The sequence below is a fragment of the Tachysurus vachellii genome, chromosome 19 (genome assembly GCF_030014155.1).
Source record: "Tachysurus vachellii isolate PV-2020 chromosome 19, HZAU_Pvac_v1, whole genome shotgun sequence".
In the NCBI taxonomy this organism is placed as follows: domain Eukaryota; kingdom Metazoa; phylum Chordata; class Actinopteri; order Siluriformes; family Bagridae; genus Tachysurus; species Tachysurus vachellii.
The window spans coordinates 21306816-21325466 of NC_083478.1; the positions used below are offsets into that span (position 1 = coordinate 21306816).

Sequence of the window (18651 nt, forward strand, 5' to 3'; positions counted from 1 at the left end):
AACATGAACCCATAAAATGATTCAGAATTAGGAGTGATCAACCGATTCCGCTTCCTAACGAGAGATTCTAATGAAGTAGAATAAACAAATCCCCCCAATGATTCAGAATGACTGAAAGAATCACTCTTAATGAGTCGGAATGAATGAATCACTCGTATTGAGTCGGAATGAATGAATCACTCTTAATGAGTCGGAATGAACGAATCACTCTTAATGAGTCGGAATGAATGGAATTGCAAAACTCTTAATAATTCAGAATGACTGAAAGAATGAATGACAATAAATCAAAACTAGTAAAAGAATCATTCCTAATGAATCTTTATCTGGATCCACTGACCTTTACCTATAGCTCCGCCTACAAATCCAAAATTGCAGCAGCTAATTAACTCCCTGAGAGAGGTTTTGGCTCAGCATCCGGACGGCATCAGTCTGAACGAAGCTCGCCGGTCGTGTCCTCTTCTCTTCGACTCGGAGATGCTGAAGGACCATCAGTCCGTCCGACACCTGCTCCTGTCCCTGCCGCAGGTCGTGCGTATGGAAGGGTTTGGTGTTCAAACACGCCTCTTTCCTGCTCCCAAAAATTTAACCTCTTTTACACTCCAATGATTTTACATCAAATCCTCAGTGTGTGTTAGGAATAATAACAGAACACTTTTTACTACGTAAGTGATAAAACACACCGCGTCGTACCGTTGGAGGAAAATAATCCACGACGCAACACAAACACATGGTCAGATTAAATTGTGTATTTATTAAAACACTAATACAGAACAATGTACAATTTTCTATCAAATAACTTCCTTTCTTCAAGTATGCATTAGCTCAGGTATGAAATCCTACAGTCTCCAAGTGAGAGATTTAATATTAAATTGTATGTAACTTTTTTTTTCTCATTTCTGTTAGTAAAAGTGTTATTAAAAAAAAACCGGAAAATCTAGTTGCAGTGTTTCGCATCCGCTGTGATGGAACAGAACATCACGGTGTTACGGGTACTGAACACTCTCTGCTGCGGCAGATCATGTGGAAGGTGGGGGTCATCCTGATCACGCCCATATTGCCGTCCATGTTGACGGGCGGAGCATCATGTGGCCAGGAGAACCGCAGCCTCTGCAGGAGAGACGTGAAGAAGATGAAGAGCTCCGTCCTCGCAAGGGACTCGCCGAGACACACCCTCGGACCTACAGCGCACACACACACACACACACACGTCTCAGTACACACATTCATCCTAAATTCATATGCTAAAGCAACCATCCAACCAAATGTCATCTTTTTTGACTGATGGTGTCTCACCCAGAGAAAACGCCAGGAAGAACTCATCTTTGCAGAACTGTCCGTTCTCATCCAGGAAGTTCTCGGGGTTAAAGCTATCTGGGTGTTTCCAGTGCTCCTTATCCTGCATTATGGCCATTAAATTGGGTGCAATCTCAGTTCCCTGCACAAAAACAGAACAAACATACGTTACTGCACAGAGCTGCTGAGTTCTGGACTCTGATTGGTCATCAGGTGTTGATGAATTGTCTCTAACAGCAGCTCCGACATCAGTGCAGGTTAAAGTTAATGCTCTCGCTCTGATACCTTATGGTTTCTATAGCAACAGCTCGTTCACAGGGACGTGTACGGTTCGCGCTCCACTGATTATAAACATGTTTTCGATAAGGAGACGTCTGTGTAAGGAGTCTCCGGCGTCAGCACGTCAGAGACGTTTTTCCCACAGAGGAGTTTCCGCTTCTTCGCGGTTTCTCAGTAACAAGCTGAGATTTATTGTGTGAGAGAACTTGGATCTGAGGAGATATTTTCATGCAGTAAACTAATAACAGCTCAGCAGAAGTGATAAAATCGTGAAGAATCCATGAGGATTTCCGAGCGTGTAGCGAGGACGCACTTCCACAGCTCCTACCTTAGGGATGGTGTATCCTCGTAGCTGCGACGTCTCTGTAGTTTGGTGAATCACACCGAGTGGAACGATGTTCCCGAAGCGCTGGATCTCGTGTACGGTGGCGTGAATGTACGGCATCCTGGTGCGGTCGTCCATGCTGGGAGCTCGATCGTAACCGAGCACACGGACGATCTCCTCATGACAGCGTTCTGACATCACAACACAACACAACACACAGCTTTACTCACTGCCTTCATTCTGTATTTTTATCGCTTGAGGTTTGAACACGAAGTCGTGTCTCTGTGACGTAGGAGTTACGGTACCTTGTATCTCTGGGTGGTTCATCATGAAAATCAGACCCCATCTGAGAGTGGTGGCTGTGGTCTCCGTTCCTGCCAGGAAGAGATCGGCGGTGGACATCAGCAGGTTCTCCTCATGAAACGTTGAATCTTCTATTGACTCTTGCTGCTCAAAGAAAACCAGGAAGAAAACAAAGATTGAAACAAACCTGAGACACGCCCCATTTTATACAAGCTCCGCCCCATGGGTCCAGTCTCAGTCTTAATCCGTCACCGAGGCTTTGCTCTGATCTGAGAGCGCCGGCTGCAGGTCAGTGGGTGATGTCTGAGCTTCTTACCTTGCGTATCTCCACCAGGTAAGCGTCAATGTAGTCGCGCAGGTTCTCCTCGTCCAGCTTCTCTCTGTGTTCCTCCATCACCTCACGAATGAACTCTACTAAAGCATCGGCGTTCTGACGGACCTTCTGGTGCGGCCCGGGGAAATGTTTTATTAAAGGGATCAAGTTGAAGATCTACAGATAAAGAAAGGAAGAATTAAAAGGATTCTACGGACATGCTTTAATTTTAATTCTGTCCATAATTAGGGTCATAAAGTTTGTCTAGTCATTTGATGACTGACGCCTGAATTCTGACCAATCACAAGCCAGATCTCAGTCCTGATCGTTAACGTTACCATTCCCACAGGCGAGCCGGAGAGCTGAATGTTTTCGTTCAGGATTTCCAGAAGTTTAGCGAAGCGCTTGTTGTTGTAATCGAAGCGATCTCCGAAGACGATGGAGCAGATGATGTTGGAGACGGCGTTCATTATGGGGTGCATGGGGTTTAACGCTTTCCCTGAGTGGAGCATGGAGCAGGGGAACAGAATAGTTCAGGATCAGTCTGATCAGTGTTTAATGTGAGCAGCGCCGGGTTTAGTGACTGACCTTCATGTTTGAGCATCTCTGTAATTAGACACTGCGCTTCCTCGGCCACTCGCTCCTCAACCGTCTTCCTCCCCAGACCAAAGTTACGTAACGTGTGGAGAGCAAAACGTCGCTGCTGCTTCCACGCGTGGCCGTACGTGACCGCGATAATACCTGGGACGGACAGACAGACAGACGTGATTATTAGAGCCGTTGTTATTATATGTGTTTATTATACAGTGTGTGTGAGTCCTGGATTATTTTAAACACAAGCACTACAGGTATAAAAATAAGTCTTTTGGAAATAAATAATTAATTCATTAATTTTGTGTTGAATTATGTAAAAAAAAAAAAAAAATCCCCATAAAATTCTCACACACAAAAAACAGCTGATAAATACATTAAAAAATCATTTTAAGATAAATTCTTATTTTTATGACTAAATGAAAGAGAAAGATTTATAATTAGCCACTAATTATTATTTTTTTTATCTCAGCTAAAGATCTAAAAACAAAATTAATCCTAAAACTGCAACAGTGCTGAAAATAACCGTATCACAGGTCCCACAGTACTGACCGTAGCCTTTGGTCACCCACTCTATTAAAGGCATGGGGGGTCTCCCGGAGTAAACGCTGCCTTTCTGCACCAGCGCCTCCTTCACCGCCTCGAAGGTGTTCAGCACGATCATCGGCCTCCGGCCCACGTACATGCAGCACAACTCGCCGTACTGCACCATCTGCACGGCAGAGTGACCTTAACGTTACCACACGTTCATGTTGGATTTAAAGATTATTTCAAATCTTAGACCAAATCTTCTAGGATTAATCTGTCCAAAACTCCACCATGACACCTCCATCACCTCCACCACTATTTATTTCCTAACAGGTTGAAATCATGCAGTAAGTCAACAAGTGTGAACATGTCTGAATCAGGAAGTCCAGATGGTAAAGCAATGTAATGTCATTGTTACACAACCCTACATTTGTTCAGCACAAACATCAGATAAGCATGTGCACACACACACACACACATGCGGAAAGTATGGAACCTTGCCAAAAAAGTGATTTCAGGAATCGAGCAAAGAAGAAATCAAAGTGAGAAGCAGAAGCTGACCGATCTTGTGGTGTTTAACGGATCCTTCATGAAGTGGAGGAGGTTTCCCACGAAGGGCAGCGGCGTGGGTCCAGGAGGACTGCGGCTCCTTGAGGAACTCAACTTGAAGATCTCAAGCAGAACCAGAGAGACGAGGCCGAGCAACACGGCCAGGCTCACAAGACCCGGGTCCAGATATCTGAGTACAGACTGCATGCTGAGAGAGCGCAGAGTGCCGGAGCGCAGAGTGCCGGAGAGCTCAGAGGTCTGATTCAGAAAAAACAGGAAAGGGGGAGATTAGAAAGGAGGGGGAGGTTAGAAAGGAGGGAGGAGGGAGGGAGTTTTTGTTAGTAATTATTTAAGTCCATGTCACACTCTCAGGTTTCACTCTTCACCTCTGTACATGTAAAGATCTAACAGACCTGCAGGCGGTGGGGTGTGACGTAACATTCCTCTGGTGGGTGTTTTTTATCAGGAGAAAAGATTCAAATGTTCGAAAGAATGCAGTGAAATTGGCAGGACGTTTTATCATGGAAATAAACACAGTGGGGGGGGGGGGGCACAGTGGTTTAGTGGGGGCAAAGAGGGGGCTGCGGAAGAGATGGAGAACAAGATACAAGGGTGGGGTAAGAGTGTGTGTGTGTGTGTGTGTGTGAGAGAGAGAGAGAGATCAGTGTTTTATTCCTCTGATACAGATTTTACATAACTATTATTTTATTCATTAATATCGACACTGTACAGTTTCTCCTGCTCTCGTTACATCTCCACGAAGCTCCTCGTCTCCTGTTCTCATGACGTTCTCAGCGCTCGCTCAGGTTCATCTCATTATCTAGACATAATCCTCAGACTTCACACATCACAAGTAACTTCTCCCAGTCTGCAGCTCCACCTCTTAGATGCTTTCTCGTGTTTTAGTTTTAAACCATTTATTATCTTCTCCTTTTAAACCGACAAAAAAAATCTGAAGTGTCTGATCAGTTTGTCGGTTTAAAAGGAGAAGATAATAAATGGTTTCCTGTTTCCTGTGTCGTGTTTAACGCTGAACCGCACACAAATTTAACACAACTCTATTTGACCAGTTACACAATAAAGAACCACCACGACGTCAGCATGTTGGTTTGCTTTTTCTTTATTTTTTTTAATCCTTTTTTCTTTTGTTTTTTTTTGTTTTTTTTTTTAATCTTTTTGTATCTTTTCTTCTTTTTTCCTGGAGATTTGAGATCCTCTTTTTGTTTGTTTTTGGCACTACATAGATATCTTATGGAGCAGGTATGCTGATTTTTCATAAAACAAATCCCTATTCAAAGCCTTCGTCCTTATGCAAGCAAAAATATGAATACACCAATAAAAATAAACAGGATTAACTTTAAATCCATATTTTACACAACAAATAAAAACGCTTCTTTTTTTTTTTTGGGACCCCTTTAAAAATAGGGGCATTAAAATATTTGACATTTCTTATCACAAATCAATGTGATGAGAGAAAAAAAATTAATGTAAAAACTGTACAAAAAAAAATAAAGATAAAATTCATTTTAAAAAGTCTCGTGACCAAAAGTTAGACTTTCATGATTCTGTTTTTTTTCTCTTCATTATCGTTCCATAAGGACCTCGGGCGTTGGGTTGAAAAAAAAAAAATAAATCAAGTCGCCGCTCGTTATTTCTTCTGTTGGATGTAGCTGAGATTGACGGGACGTCCGGACTGCAGCAGAGGGAAGTGCTGATTCGCCACCGCACCTGAGGAGAACATCGACATCCTGATTACACACAGAACTTCATTCGTCATCGATCAGATAATTTAATCCATTTATTTCATTTCTCTCCTTCATCATCAGCCCCAGCAGGCGTCGCTGATCTGACATGTAGCTCTGATGACGTACCCTGGGAGATGAAGGGCTTGTTGGACTGCTGCACGTACGTCTGTGGCATGCGGAAACCCCACGAGGACGAGACGGATATGGACCCAGGACCGGTGTGGCCGAGCGTACGGGACACCTGACCTACAGAACCAAACGGGGCCTGGAAGCCTGCTTCTGAGTGTCAGACAGGGAGAGAAACATGAGAGATGTGTTAATGATCACACCATGGGGAGAGAGAGGGGGGGAGAGGGAGAGAGAGAGGGGGGGGGGAGAGGAGGAGGGAGAGAGAAAGAGGGAGGGAGAGAAAGGGGGAGGGAGAGAAAGGGGGAGGGACAGAGAGAGGGGGGAGAGAGGGAGAGAGAGAGGGAAGGAAGGAAAGAGAGGGAGGGGGAGGGAGAGAGGGAGGGGGAGAGAGGGAGGGATAGAGAGAGGAGGGAGAGAGAGAGAGAGAGAGAGAGAGAGAGAGAGGGAGGGAAGGAAAGAGAGGGGAGAGGGAGAGGGAGAGAGGTAAAATGAAGAGAAATAAAGGTTCAACACCTTGTGTTTTTAACAGTGTGTTAAGACGGTGATGTGAGAAGACAGTGAGAAAAGTGCTCACCCCATTCATCATGTCTGAGACTTACCTTATCTCAATACAGCACGCCTACACACACACACACACACACACACACACACACTACCCAAAAGGGTTGAGTAACACACACTCTCATCTTCTGTTCATATCTGCAGCCATGTGACGTTACAAAACCTGACCATGACCCAGTGGGCACTAAGATTAAGGTGTCAAACATAAACTGAGTCAGGTATAAAGTCAACAACACTACAGCAGACCTGAGTATTACTTTACACACACACACACACACACACACACACACACACACACACACACACAGCCTCACCCCCCAGTGTGTGAGAGTGTGTGTACCTGACTTCCCCACCGTGCCGTTTGCCACCATTGCCTCGGGGTTGTTCAGGTGGTGATTGTGCCAGTGTGGCCCTCCGTCCCGCCCCGCCGGCTGGGCAAAGATAATGCTGGGGTCATTGAGGTTAACAGGGGCAGGGTTCGGTGTGTGCCCCACCCCTCCGTTCCCCTGCCCCTTCCTCATTGGGTACTTTACCCCCGAGGAGGGCGGATGAGAGGGCCAGGTGCCTGGTGAGAGCATACCCATGTACTGAGATGGGGTGAAACCAAAGAGAGACAGATGAACCTGCTGCTGAGGAGGAGTGGCAGAAGGAGCGAGAGAGGGATGATGGGGGGATTTGGACGGAGTGGAGGACGAGCTTGGTGAAGGCTTGCTGCTCTGAGACGACTGAGGAGAGACGGAGGACTGAATAAATGTAGACGGCTGGGGCGAGTACGGAGGAGTCTGACGTGTGTCCGACTGGAGACAAAGAAATAAACACAGTCAGTGAGACAGACAGACAGACAGACAGACAGACAGACTGAATAACAGACAAAAGAGACAGACAAAAAAAAAAAAGAAAAAAAAGAATTGGAGCCTTTTTTTATTCTTACACATTCTGATGGCTGCCTGTTGCGGCCGGGTCGATCCTGGGACGTAGCACTCTGAGGAATGGGGATGGCCTGAGAGCTCACCATGGCACGGACCATCTGAGGAACTGGAGCGGTGGACAAGTAGGTTCATCCACTGAGACAAACACTGTGTCCTACTGAACATGTAAACACTGTGTGTGTGTGTGTGTGTGTGTGTGTGTGTACCCTGTGTAGGAGCTCCTCTCTGTCGGAGGTGTCTATAATCAGGACATTCTCTCCGGACGTGTCCGACGTATCCGCATTGGAAACAGCGTCTCTCTCTTGGCTCTCTGTCCTCCTCACGTACCTCTTCATCCTTATCACTCTCCTTCTTCTTCATTCTACACACACACACACACACAAACACACACACACTTAGCTACATGCTGAGAATACACACATACACACACGGTGTGTAAATCCTGACCTGCGTCTTTTCGGGCAGTCCTTCATATAATGTCCGATCTTGCCGCAGATCCGACAGCAGCGGTCATTGGGAGCGAGCTCGCCGTCCGTCAGCACCTTCGAGTCGAAGAAGTAATCCTGACACACACACACACACGCGCACACACACAGGGTTTGGTGAAAGGCTTTGACTTTGATTTCAATTTACTTGTGTTTACCTTGTGTGTGTGTGTGTGTGTGTGTGTGTGTGCGCGTGCGTGTCTCACTGCTTCCATTCCCAGCTTTGGATAAAATGGTGTTCCGAACAACTTCCTGCCATTAATAAATGCCTTCATGATGAAATTAGTCACTGAGAGAGAGAGAGAGAGAGAGAGAGAGAGAGAGAGAGAGAGAGAGAGAACGTGTTGGATTTAAACTTTGATGAGTCTCGTCTACAGCCTCCAGTTTAGCATTTTGTACCAGGTGTGTGTGTGTGTGTGTGTGTGTGTGTTCTTACTTTTCCGTGAGACTCCTGCACCCAGATTGTGATTCAAGTCAAAGGGATCTGTTGAAAAACGTTAATAAAATGGAATCATTCCCTGGTCTAAAGTTCTTGGACAAAGTTCAGAACTTCTCCTGTGTCTTTCACGACACCACATCCCCCCCCGGAGAAAGTGGGGGTGCCGAAACTTTTACACAGCACGTAGGCGTGTAGAGATGTAAGCTGAGCCTTGTACCTTCGATGGCGATGCACTTGGAGGTCCACTGTTTCTCAAAGGTGGTGAGACGTTTGCGCTGTCGGATGGAGATCACGTGCTCTTTAAAGTCGAACTCCTCGGTGTAGAAGCGCAGCAGGCCGAGCCACAGCTCCCCGACCGTCTCACGGTTCTGCTGGAACTCGGGCCAACGCCACCTCTGAGGAACACACACACACACACACACACACACACACACACACAAGGTGACATTGGAGAGGAGAAAATGTTGTGAATGAGCAGATTGTAGATGGAGAAGAACACTGTTCATGTGGATGGAGATGTTTCTCTCACCAGTTCATCCAGACTGCTGAAGAAGTACGCGTTCCATCCGTCCACCATCCTCTGAGGAACGGAGCTCCCGTCGTAGATCTGCACAACACACGGTTACCCTTTACATCACCTCGTTATGTTCACTCTGTGTGTGTGTGTGTGTGTGTGTGTGTGTGTGTGTACCTCCTGCAGGACAGGGATGACTGGAGGCTGTCTCTGCTGAAGGAAGTACAGCACCATGAGGATGTAGGCGTAAGATGAGAGACTTCCCCTCGACGCGTCACCAATGTCACACCTCTGCAGAACACGTGTATACACACAAATTAAGACTTTACTCTTATACACACACACACAAAAAACACCCACTCCCACACACCCCCACTCCCCCCCACTCCCACACACCCCCACACACCCCCACACATCTTGTTACCTTTGCAAACACTTTCATGGTGTAACCCAGATACTGCACTCGTGGGTCAAGGGCTGCGTACGTGGCCAACATACGTGTGTTGTGCTGAGCCTGGATACAGACAAAGGAGAAATTAACACACACACACACACACACACACACACACACACACACACACACAGCTGTTTAACAGGTTAGGGTCAGGGTATAGTGAGCAGGTTGTGTGGTTCACGACACACCCACAGTGAATCACTTCTGATGCTGATGTATGTGACTGTATCTCATTCTGACTCCTGTTCCCTACATGTGTGCCCTTGTGTGTAGGGCTGCTGGTGCAGTGAGCAGTGACACAAGCAGTGTTGAGCTCACCAGTGTGTTGTAAAGGCTGATGTCTCCTTCCAGGCTGCTCTGCTTGTGTTCGAACTTGACGATAGGCACTTTGGCGGTTGTTATAGGCAGAATATTCCTCAGACCTGCAGGGCACAGAGCGCGGAAACAAGCTGCAGCGTCTCGTCGGCGAAGTTTCAGGTAGTAGTGAAGTCAGGAAGTGTGTGAAACCTGATCAAACATCACCTGGGGTCTGCTCTTACCTGTGTGTTTCTTCAGCACCTTCGCTAGTCCCTCGATGATCTCCTTACAGTTCAGGTTCTGAGGAGAGAGAACAGTGGTGTGTGTGTGTGTGTGTGTGTGTGTGTGTGTGAGAGAGTGAGAGAGAGAGAGAGAGGTGTGTAAATCAGCATCTGTCATGTTGTACCTCTGCTGAGTCGTGACCCTCCAGAGTCATACAGATGTCCAGGTCACTGTCGCGAAAGCCAAAACCATTCTTGGAGGAACCGAACAGACACAGCTGGGCTTTATCTGTACACACACACACACACACACACACACACACACACACACACACAGTTTACACCTTTAAGCCCATAAACCACATCTCAATCATTACATATCACAATATTAAACTGATCAAACATTAATAATAATAATAGAAAAATCCAGAACTACGATGATTGTAACTGAGGTGTTTTGTGTGTGTGTGTGTGTGCGCGTGTGTGTGTGTACCATTATACTCTTTCCTAATGAAGCGTTCCAGACTGGCTAGAATCAGTTCCCTCCTCTGTTGCTCTCCCAGAGATGTCGACAGCTCATCTACACACACACACACACACACACTTATCTATATAATCATCACCTGACTGACACCATAAAACACTCAGTGAAAACATTAACTAGCTACGTAGCTGCACAACCACAAGTTACGGGTGTGGAAAACGGAGTGGAGTCAAAGGTCTGAGTTGTGGAGACAAATCGGTGCGTCTCAGACGTGTGTGTTATGATTCAGGGCTCCAGCTCCAGCGCCACCTCTTGGACAAACCCTAGGTCTGCAGCGAGGACGCTCAGATTTAAAGGATCCCTCTAATTCCCAGTATCTCATTTTAACGTGATTAGCTTGGTGTTGTGTTGCTAACGTGGCGCCGCATAGCCGCTCACCATAGCAACGCTTGCTCAGGTTATCGAGGATCTCTCTGAAACGCTCCGTCATGGGAGGCAGTGGAGTCAGCTCCATCTTCTTAAAGTCCTCGGGACAGTCGTCTTTCAGATGGCCGTCTCGCTTACAGATACTGCACACCACCGTCGGGGGCTGGACACACACACACACACACACACACACACACACACACACGTAATGTTGAAAATGTCTTTGGAATGTCAACATTTACCTCAGATGTGAAGATGTTACATTAGACTAAATATAATTCTCCTCCCACTAAAGACGCCGTAAAGTCACGCGGTCAGGACGGAGAACTCAGCACCGCTGTGGTGGTAAAAAGCTACCTTTCCTCCGGTGAAGATCATCCTGTCGAAGGTGTAGTGCAGATCTTCTGGAGCGATGTCGTCCTGTACCAGAACATTCCGTCGCCCTTCGTACCGCTCCTCTTCATCGCTGTCGGGGAACAGGCCGTTGTGAGGGGACGGGGTCGGGGAGGAGGATTGACGGACTCCGTCCTCATCGTCCACGAGGAGTCTGGCTAAGCCTGTGCTCACATGCTGCTCTTCATCTCCAGCTTCATCATCTTCTTCATCATCATCCTCCTCTTCTTCGTCCTCATCATCGGTGCTATTCGCTCCGTCCTCGTTCTCTCCTCTCTTGGTCTTGACGGAGCGGGATCCCGTGGGCTGGGCTGCTGCAGGGCGTGGTGCGTCTCGTTCGGGGGCGTGTCTGTTACGGCTCTGAGGGCGGGCGAAGTATCTGTACGCGGTGCGAAAGCGCTCCTGAATGTACTCAAACACCATCTGACTGTTCAAACTCCGCGCTACGTTCCGCTTCAGTGCAAACGGGTCTGAAGAACAAGAACACACGATCTGTTCAAATCGAGCTGTTAGCAAGAAGCAAGTTGTTTGTAGTTTGTAGGTTATAGGTGTGGCCTGTCCAGGGACACAAGCACCTACACACACTGTCACACACCGTCACACACACCGTCACACACACCGTCACACACACCGTCACACACACCGTCACACACACCGTCACACACACCGTCACACACACTGTCACACACACTGTCACACACACTGTCACACCTACACACACTGTCACACACCTACACACACTGTCACACACCTACACACACTGTCACACCTACACACACACTGTCAACGCTCCAAAAGCTCAACGAAATCAAATCCGCTGATTGTTTTACACTTCAAGTTTTCGTGGGGGGTTTTTCACTTCGACTAATTTGCATATGACTGAAAAAAATTGGATTTAAATGAAGTTTGTGGTTGAAATCTTGGCTCTTGGTCTGTAGAAAAGTCAGCCACGGTCTCGAACACTTGAATGCAGGGTTAGATGTAGACACACTGTTGCTAGGCAACCGAGAACTACGAATGTAAAGAACAGGTCAGCTGTGTACGTTAGCTAGCTCTCACAGGTTAAGTCTTTGGCGTTTGTATGTTGTTATCTGTTCGTTAGTGTCTCCCCATCTCACCCTCGATGGCCAGGCGGCGGCGTGGCCAGTTCTTGGCGTCTCGGGGCAGCAGCTCCTTCACCCTGATGCTGATGATGTAATCCTCCAGAGCAAACTCCAGCGTGTAGAAACGCAGCAGCTCCAACCACAGCTGACCGAGCGAAACAGCCTCTGGGTTCTTCAGCACCAGATTAGTCTGTAAGCGCGCACACACACACACACACACGTGTCTATACACACAGGATATACACATCTATCCAACTGTGAGAAATGAGTAGTTTTAGATGTAATTAAGTGGTGTGTGTGTGTGTGTGTGTGTGTGTGTCTCACCTTGCCCTTCTGGTTCTGTTTCTCAGCTGATTTTTGCCCGTTGTGTTTTTGGGCATCGTTTTTGCTCTTGTTGTCTCCGCGCCCCTCGTTAGCGCTGCCCGGTCTGTGCTCCCACCCCACAAAGTGCCCCGGCTGAATGGCGGTCAGGTGATACTCATCCACACGCTTCACGTCAAACCCTTCAATCTGCACACACACATTTTTTTGCTCTTAGCCTGTTGTGTGTGTGTGCGCGCACGTGTGTGCGTGTTTGTGTGTGTTATTTACCCAGTAGCCGAGATACACAGGTAGGATGGGCTGCTTCCTTTGCTGCAGGAAAAAGATGACCATCAGGGAAAAGGAGTAGGAAGGAATCCCGCCCTCTGCCTGGCAGTCCACGTGACACAGCTGCACATACACAAGATATTTTAGTATTATTAATGTTTACAAATGTTAACTGCTGTTCTACACAGTGTATGTGTGTGTGTGTGTTTGTGTGTGTGTGTGTGTGTGTGTGTGTGTGTAAACCTTGGCCCAGTAGCGGAATGCCAGCACCAGAGGAACCAGACGAGGCTCCAGCTCGGTCAGAGCCGCCAGGTGATTGGTGGTGAGACACGCAGCATCATTTCCTGCACTCACTTTACACAGTAAACCGCTGCATAGAGACAGAGACACAAAGCCCTCAGTACAGAAACCTGATGGATTTATTGTGTGAAGAGCAACAGAAGACCCTGCGCTGACCTGGACACATCATGACAGAGGATGACGGGAACTTTAGCGTGAAAGTCCGACTCCACGTCTGAGAATTCGTCTGGATTAAAAAAGTAATAATAATAAAAAGGGGGGAGGGGTTAAGATGAATTTAACTCTTTCTTTGACAAAGACACAGTAAAGCAGGTGTTAAAAAAAACTGTGTGTCAGCTGTAAAGAGTGTGTGTGTGTGTGTGTGTGTGTGTGTGTGGCTAACCGCTCTTCTTCAGGATGTCCAGCACCTGGATGAGAACGTCAGGCTGCGTCATCTGAAACACAGAAAGAGTGAACAGATAAAAATGAGATGATTAAATGAGAAGATTAAAAATCAGCTACAAAACTCCTTCAGCACGAGGACGTGAGACACGATGTCCACTTACACCGGAGGGATAGAGCACGTCGATGTTGAGGTCACTGGACTTGAAGGCGAATCGTGTGAGACAGGAACCGTAGAGACGCAGAGAACATGCTGAGAAAAAGAGACGGCATGATAACTACACAATGGCTCAATTGTGTGTGTGTGTGTGTGTGTGTGTATATATACACACCAGGTAGGTGTCTCTGGATGATCAGCTCCATGTTCTGCAGCACAACGCGTCTCTGCTGGAACTCCTGCTCTGAGATTCCTTGTTCCTGCGCCGCCTCCATCACAGCAGAGTTCAGAGCTTGTAGGTGAGCCGGAGATGGAGGGGGTAACGAACGCAGCTCGTTTTCTTCCTGTTTCTCCTACACACACACACACACACACACACACACACACACACACACCTGTAACTATCAGATTTAAAATAAATCAGTGCTGTTTATAATACCAAGTTATTAAACACTGACTGCTATCTGCACCGCCCCCTTTTTTTGATTGGCAGGCTGAAAGAGTTGTTGGGAAAAATACATGGAACATTCTAAACATTTAGATGTTTGAGCCACATTCAGTTTAGATGAGGGACAAAAGACTCAGATTCAGTTAATTTAATTTTAAATTTAAAAAAGCTATTGTGAGTGACTTTTTACAAACACTGCGGTAACTGCTTCAGTCATTCTTTTTCTCTGTGTGTGTGTGTGTGTGTGTGTGTGTGTGTGTGTGTGTGTTACCATGATGTTCTTCTTGTGCCGTTTCTCTTTGATGTGTTTATGAGCACCCTGGATGTTGTCCACGTGAACTGAGCAGAGTTTGCATAGATACTGGAAATTTGGATAATCAGGGGACTGCTGTAGAAACACACACACACACACACACATTTGTTCACTTGCTTGTTTGTTCATTTACTTATTTATGTAGCTAGTTAGTTTCTTTTCACTTATTTATTAACTTCTTTGTGCTAGCTAAGGTTAGTGCAGCTCTCACCTTGGTCAGTCTGTGGATGTAGTCTCTCTGCAGTCTCTCCTCGGCCTGTTTCAGTCCCAGCTGCTGATCAGAGGTCAGGTTGGTCTCGTCTTCAGGGTCAGGAGCGCAATCCGCCGGCCTCCTTGCCGACACCTCGCCTGACAGATCGCCGTTAATATCCAATTAAACCACACCGTCCAGGGAATAAACATTTAGAACAGATGTGTGAAGTTTTCACCCATTTAGTACTAGAAGGTTTGGGAAGCACTAATATTTCTCTCTGTTTACATTTTACTGTCACAGATTTCCTGCCTGAGGAAAGTCTACAGTGAGTCAGAATTCATTTAAATAAACAAATGAAGACAATGAAAAAAAAGATCAACTCATTTTCGTCACATCAGACACATTTCCCAACTAACAGCTGCAGTTACAGGAAGTTAGGAAAGGATTATTTTCTTTGCAGCAATCATTTCCTCCAGTATCTGTGTTAGCGTGCCAGTTAGCCAGCAACTATCTCAGTGTTAGCGTGCCAGTTAGCCAGCAACTATCTCAGTGTTAGCGTGCCAGTTAGCCAGCAACTATCTCAGTGTTAGCGTGCCAGTTAGCCAGCAACTATCTCAGTGTTAGCGTGCCAGTTAGCCAGCAACTATCTCAGTGTTAGCGTGCCAGTTAGCCAGCAACTATCTCAGTGTTAGCGTGCCAGTTAGCCAGCAAACCCAATTTCTATTGATTTAACAAACCTACAGATCTCACCTAAAATCCACACAAAGACAATAGCTTGCCAACGCTGGATATTCAAGTCAGGTTCATACTGAAGAGCTCCCCCCTCTCTCTCTCTCACACACACACACACACACACACACACACACACACACACACACACACACACACACACTCACCTGTGTGTCTGTCCTTGCCCATAGCTCTGGGAGTTTTATTGGGGTTGGTGGTGTTCTCCTCCTTGGAACTGAGTGGAGCAGTGAGGTTTGTGCTCCTGACCCCCTGCTGAGTCTGAGACCTCCCCCTGCCTCTCTCCCCTGAACCCGTTCTCCCAGTCAGTCTGCGTGCCTTGCTTTTGTTTGACTCCTGAGGGCTTCCTCCAAGCCCCTTGCCCCCAGCATGCCCACTCTGACTGTCCTCCTCCTTCACTCTAAACGCTGCAGTGTTTTTATTGCGACCCTTGGCGTTCTCTCGCTCCCTCTGCGGTCTGGATGAGGTCTTGCTCCCAGACGAACGAGACAGTTTACCTGACTTCAGTGGGCTTTTAGTGTCATCCATAGTGCTAAGGCTGCAGTGAGTGTGTGTGTGTGTGTGTGTGTGTGTAAAAAACTAAAAAATAACGTAAAAGAATATTAAAAGAAAACAGAGCAGGATCTCCGCAGGCCGATCGCGTCCAAACCTGGAGGGAGACGTAAAGGTTGTTTTCTTTAAAGTCTTCAGTACTGAAAATGTAAAAATTCTAGATAACACACGATAAACTTATAAAAATAGTCACGCCTTGTGGGTGTGCGGCCTGTTCTGAATGTTTTAACTCAGGAGAAGTCAATAATAAATAAATAAAACAAAGAAATTGTTTTGGCTTTGACTATAATGTGCAGTACGTCACTGCGACCAGCCAATAAAAGCTCAGCTCATTAACATGCAGAAACACACACACACTGTATACACACACACACACACACACACAGTACACAATGTCCCCCAGCAAACTGATCCATAATGATTCGGAGTGAAATGACGTGATAAAACAGGATTATTGCCCATTTATCATGATCATTAGTGTGATCTATAAAAAGGTCACATCAGGTGGGATTCCGGTCCAAAACAAACTAAAGCCATGCTGTAATCTCTCAGTAATTAATGAAACGATTCATTCCGAACTCCTGAATACACGTCAGGATGCATGATGTTAACACCAAACCCTCAGTCCTACATGAACAGCATTTATTTATCACATCAGAGGAAAACAACAATACAATGCTAAGATGCTAAGCTAAGATGCTAAGACGCTAAGCTAAGATGCTAACACAACAAGGTGAACTTTTACACGCTGTAATCCGGCCGTATTGTTTATTTAACGTGTTGTTGTTGTAACAGATGATCAGAAGGACACAAGTTTATAATGTTTATAAGCTGTAATGTGTGTTTTCGGCTCGTTTAGTGCGGCACAAACCGGAGCTGTGCTTTTCTCTGCTAACCGCTAGCTCGCTAACACTCACTTTTAACACTCACCAACACTCAGAAATCCCGAATAAATTAGCAGCACACACTCCATGCATGTATAATGAAGTGATCTGAAGATTCTTTTGTTTGTTCTCGGTAAAACTTTCGGTTAAATCCCTAATTAAACGCGGCCCGTTTGTCCGCTTGTGTTTTTGTTTTGCTCGTCCAAGGCCCCGGTCGCCATGTTAACTTCAGCTCTGGTGCATTGTGGGTAAAAGTGTCAGCGCTGATGAGCGCGTGGGCCGCGTCTTATTTCACACCGTGTTCACTACATAGTGTACACTGGATTTAACCGGGTTCTAATTCTAGTGCCCTATTCTAAAAAATATCATCACAGACAGTTCCAAATGATGATCAGTATCAGAAGGAGCTTTATTGCCAAGTTTGCTTATTAAATATAAATAATTATAGTATTTATATCTCATATTATTATTATAACTCATATTTATGGGTTAAAAAGTTCATTTGTTTACATGTTTACATGTTTGTTTGTTTACATGATTGTTTACTTGTTTGTTTACATGTTTGTTTACTTGTTTGTTTACAAGTTTGTTTGTTTGTTTACATGTTTGTTTACATGTACACATGTTTGTTTGTTTACATGATTGTTTACTTTCTTGTTTGTTTACATGTTTGTTTGTTTGTAAGTTTGTTTGTTTACATGTTTGTTTACATGTACACATGTTTGTTTGTTTGTGTATAATTCTCCTTAACCATTTGTTTTATTGCATGTTTCTCCTCGATCCGACGTCGTAGCTTCTGGTCTGAAGTTTTTATGCTAATTACCCCGAACTGGGGCATCTCCTTAAAGCCCTTTTACTCTGGATAAAGTTTTAATTTGGGGACCGATTTAATTTGGGGTGTGTATTACAATATTGCAGTATAATGATAAGTAGCATCTTCTAAATGACTGCAGTATTCACATGAAATGTCCAAACCCTCGCTAGCCAATCAGCTCCAAAAGTATTGGTACCCCAACGTGTGTTCTTGTGACGTCACTTGACAGCACGTGAAGCCCCGCCCACAAAATACGTGGAATCACAGAATGAACACAACATGGACATGTGACATATCAAAACACTCAGCACAATAAGGCGAACTGCCTCACGTGTGTTCTGATGACGTCACCCGGCGCCACGTGAAGCCCCGCCCCATAATATCCCTTGCGGTTCACTTGCTTTCATCTGCACCCTCTCTGTCCCTTTGCCTCCTAAAGTATCACCAACACTTAGGTCCACTCAGCTACAAAAAAGCCTTTGCGAATACTTTACAAATCTTTCTTTTTTTAATCCCACATTTATCCTGGTCAAATAAACCCCTTCTTAGTCATTCCGGTCAACACTGCGCACTTCCTGCGCATACTCCTGAGTGCCAGTCCGATAACTGCGCTGTATTTATCTCTGCGAAAATGGAGCGCAGTGTTTCTTCGCAGCAACACGCGCGTCTGTTGCGTAGCAGCCGGTGGTCCCTCAGGCTGTGAGGAGCTGAAAGTTAGCAGCTGAAGCTAAATCACGGAAGATGGAGAAACTCCTCCGAGCGCTGGCTTTAGTCCTCCTGTGTCACGTCCTGGAGGCGAAGCAGAAAGACTTTTACACGTTTAAGGTGGTGAACAGCAGAGGCAGATTAGTTTCTCTGGAGAAATACCGTGGCTCGGTGAGTCTCGCGCACATCACGACGGATTCGGTCACTA

General features: G+C 46.1%; 3 protein-coding genes across 5 annotated transcripts in view; 1 reads left to right on the forward strand and 2 right to left on the reverse strand.

Annotated features, from left to right (window-relative positions):
- Positions 1-726: 726 nt before the first annotated feature.
- Positions 727-4459, reverse strand: LOC132862175 (cytochrome P450 2B4-like). Its single transcript, XM_060894067.1, has 9 exons — positions 4194-4459; positions 3657-3816; positions 3102-3254; positions 2852-3012; positions 2517-2690; positions 2203-2344; positions 1901-2088; positions 1294-1435; positions 727-1178 (listed from the first exon to the last, which is right to left on the reverse strand). Exons 1-9 carry the CDS (start codon positions 4386-4388, stop codon positions 976-978), a joined length of 1518 nt encoding a protein of 505 aa, XP_060750050.1. The 5' UTR covers positions 4389-4459; the 3' UTR covers positions 727-975.
- An 852-nt stretch (positions 4460-5311) lies between these two features.
- Positions 5312-17180, reverse strand: tut4 (terminal uridylyl transferase 4). Of its 3 annotated transcripts, none has more exons than XM_060893399.1 (30): positions 16971-17180; positions 15638-16137; positions 14760-14896; positions 14507-14620; positions 13963-14140; positions 13795-13883; positions 13632-13683; positions 13406-13475; positions 13193-13319; positions 12953-13072; positions 12686-12871; positions 12377-12551; positions 11223-11728; positions 10878-11028; positions 10449-10535; positions 10141-10244; positions 9977-10034; positions 9756-9859; positions 9408-9497; positions 9161-9274; positions 8999-9076; positions 8687-8864; positions 8467-8514; positions 8237-8319; positions 7993-8108; positions 7752-7906; positions 7548-7651; positions 6957-7413; positions 6053-6205; positions 5312-5909 (listed from the first exon to the last, which is right to left on the reverse strand). In XM_060893399.1, exons 2-30 carry the CDS (start codon positions 16014-16016, stop codon positions 5830-5832), a joined length of 4293 nt encoding a protein of 1430 aa, XP_060749382.1. In that variant the 5' UTR covers positions 16017-16137; positions 16971-17180; the 3' UTR covers positions 5312-5829. The 3 variants fall into 3 exon arrangements, with proteins under 3 accessions (XP_060749382.1, XP_060749381.1, XP_060749380.1); XM_060893398.1 differs by having other exon boundaries at positions 5313-5909; positions 6053-6202; positions 14507-14623; XM_060893397.1 differs by having other exon boundaries at positions 5313-5909; positions 14507-14623.
- Positions 17181-18402: 1222 nt separating this feature from the next.
- gpx7 (glutathione peroxidase 7) overlaps positions 18403-18651 on the forward strand; it is a 4405-nt gene continuing 4156 nt past the window's right edge. The window contains exon 1 of the mRNA XM_060893400.1: positions 18403-18614. Coding sequence (XP_060749383.1) covers positions 18480-18614 — 135 coding nt within the window. The 5' untranslated portion in view covers positions 18403-18479. The remainder of the gene's footprint in view (positions 18615-18651) is intronic.

Bases quoted from the DNA above. Each gene is read 5' to 3' on its own strand.
- tut4 (XM_060893397.1), bottom strand. From the start codon at position 16,016: ATGGATGACACTAAAAGCCCACTGAAGTCAGGTAAACTGTCTCGTTCG. The intron at 12,552-12,685 runs GTGAGACACACA...GCGCGCTTACAG, and splicing joins AACAGAACCAGAAGGGCAAG to ACTAATCTGGTGCTGAAGAA. The intron at 9,275-9,407 runs GTAACAAGATGT...CGTGTTCTGCAG, and splicing joins CCATGAAAGTGTTTGCAAAG to AGGTGTGACATTGGTGACGC.
- LOC132862175 (XM_060894067.1), bottom strand. From the start codon at position 4,388: ATGCAGTCTGTACTCAGATATCTGGACCCGGGTCTTGTGAGCCTGGCC. The intron at 2,345-2,516 runs GTAAGAAGCTCA...TTCTTTGAGCAG, and splicing joins ACCTGGTGGAGATACGCAAG to CAAGAGTCAATAGAAGATTC. The intron at 1,436-1,900 runs GTAGGAGCTGTG...GTTTTTGTGCAG, and splicing joins GAGGATACACCATCCCTAAG to GGAACTGAGATTGCACCCAA.